This window comes from Myotis brandtii, unplaced genomic scaffold, assembly GCF_000412655.1.
Source record: "Myotis brandtii unplaced genomic scaffold, ASM41265v1 scaffold299, whole genome shotgun sequence".
NCBI lineage: Eukaryota > Metazoa > Chordata > Mammalia > Chiroptera > Vespertilionidae > Myotis > Myotis brandtii.
This window is the reverse complement of record NW_005361430.1, coordinates 1,102,501-1,104,888: the sequence shown is the minus strand read 5'-3', so window position 1 is coordinate 1,104,888 and position 2,388 is coordinate 1,102,501. Positions and strand designations below refer to the sequence as shown.

The window sequence follows — 2,388 nt, the reverse complement described above, 5'->3', positions numbered from 1 at the left end:
AAAAAATCAATAAAATATATTTTAAAATAAAGATTATATTTTATAAATATAACCATGTTTTACAGTTAGTCAATATAAAGGATGTTGTAGTTTCATTTAAAAAATAAATGGAGTGTTTCTAGTCTTTCTCAACAGATTGTTTTTTTCTTGACTTTTAAAAAATTAATCCTTAGGGATTCTGCTTTAACCATGTTAAATTATTTTCCTATGTAATGAAAATATAACATTTAAAATTAATATTAGTTAAATAACATTCACAGATTTGGAGGACTTTACAATGAGCTGGGAGGAACCTTCATCTAATGCCATTACCTTGCTAAAGAGAAACTGAGTAACAGAAAAATGAAGTGACTTATTTAATGAGTAATTTCTTGATAGAGTCACAAAATCTCTTGTCTACATCTCACCTATCCTCTTTGCTTTCTTTTTGTTGTTTTACCTTATCTTTATCATAAATTATATCTGTGTAAAGATGGAGGGTGAAAAAGTGAATAAGTCCTATAAAACTTTGCTATTTTGGCTTCCTTGCTCATCAAATTTCTCTATCAAATTAAAGGACATGGCTTTCCCTTATTTCCCCTTTCTTCCTTTCTTCTCTCTCCTCTCTTCCTTCTATTCCCCTCCTCTCTCCTTCCTTTCCCTTCCTTTTTCTTCTTTTCACTTCCCCTCTCTTCCCCTTTCCTCCTCCTCCTCCTCCTCTTTCTCCTTCTCCTTCTCCTTCTCCTTCTCCTTCTCCTTCTCCTTCTCCTTCTCCTTCTCCTTCTCCTTCTCCTTCTCCTTCTCCTTCTCCTTCTCCTTCTCCTTCTCCTTCTCCTTCTCCTTCTCCTTCTCCTTCTCCTTCTCCTTCTCCTTCTCCTTCTCCTTCTCCTTCTCCTTCTCCTTCTCCTTCTCCTTCTCCTTCTCCTTCTCCTTCTCCTTCTCCTTCTCCTTCTCCTTCTCCTTCTCCTTCTCCTTCTCCTTCTCCTTCTCCTTCTCCTTCTCCTTCTCCTTCTCCTTCTCCTTCTCCTTCTCCTTCTCCTTCTCCTTCTCCTTCTCCTTCTCCTTCTCCTTCTCCTTCTCCTTCTCCTTCTCCTTCTCCTTCTCCTTCTCCTTCTCCTTCTCCTTCTCCTTCTCCTTCTCCTTCTCCTTCTCCTTCTCCTTCTCCTTCTCCTTCTCCTTCTCCTTCTCCTTCTCCTTCTCCTTCTCCTTCTCCTTCTCCTTCTTCTTCTCCTCTGTTCTTCTTCTTCTCTGTTTTTGATATATGTCTATCATATCTTTCCAGAAATAATCCAGTGTCATCTCACATAAATGTACCACTTTCATATTGCAACTCAGACTGCAATTGTGATGAAACTGAATGGGAACCAGTATGTGGGGACAATGGAATAACTTACATATCACCTTGTCTAGCAGGATGTAAATCTTCAAGTGGCAATAAAAAATCTATGGTGAGTATTAGGTGTGTTTTTTTTCTCTTCTCCCCTAATCAGAATCACAGATTTGATTTACAAATTATTTGTCAGATTTCTCTCTTTTTTAACTTTACTTTGATTGTTAACACTATTACAGATGTCCCAATTTCCCTCCCTTTGCCAACCTCCACCCAGCCCCCACTCACCCTTCATCTGGCCACCACCACACTGTTGTCTGTGTCTATAGATTTTGCATATATTTTCTTTGGCTAATCACTTCAACTTATTTCATCCAGTTCCCCCTCCCCACTGACAACTGTCAATCTATTCCATGTGTCCATACTTCTGTTTCTATTTTGTTCATCAGTTTATTTTATTCATTAGATTCCACATATAAGTGAGATCATATGGTATTTGTCTTTCTCTGACTGGCTTATTTCACTTAGCATAATAATATCCAGGTCCACTTATGCTGTCCCGAAAGGTAAGAATTCTTTTCCTTTTTTTTTATACCTATGCAGTATTCCATGGTGTAAATATACCATAGTTCTTTTGTCTATTCATTTACTGATGGGCATTTGGGATATGAGTATTAGGTGTGTTTTTTTTCTCTTCTCCCCTAATCAGAATCACAGATTTGATTTACAAATTATTTGTCAGATTTCTCTCTTTTTTAACTTTACTTTGATTGTTAACACTATTACAGATGTCCCAATTTCCCTCCCTTTGCCAACCTCCACCCAGCCCCCACTCACCCTTCATCTGGCCACCACCACACTGTTGTCTGTGTCTATAGATTTTGCATATATTTTCTTTGGCTAATCACTTCAACTTCTTTCATCCAGTTCCCCCTCCCCACTGACAACTGTCAATCTATTCCGTGTGTCCATACCTCTGTTTCTATTTTGTTCATCAGTTTATTTATTCATTAGATTCCACATATAAGTGAGATCATATGGTATTTGTCTTTCTCTGACTGGCTTATTTCACTTAGCAT

General features: G+C 37.7%; 1 protein-coding gene across 3 annotated transcripts in view; it reads left to right on the top strand.

The window, feature by feature from the left end:
- Nucleotides 1–2,388, top strand: part of LOC102253889 (solute carrier organic anion transporter family member 1B3) — a 49,686-nt gene that overhangs the window by 33,751 nt on the left and 13,547 nt on the right. For all 3 annotated transcript variants that reach the window (XM_005869578.2, XM_014542349.1, XM_014542351.1), the window contains one exon: nt 1,262–1,427. In XM_005869578.2, coding sequence (XP_005869640.2) covers nt 1,262–1,427 — 166 coding nt within the window. The remainder of the gene's footprint in view (nt 1–1,261; nt 1,428–2,388) is intronic.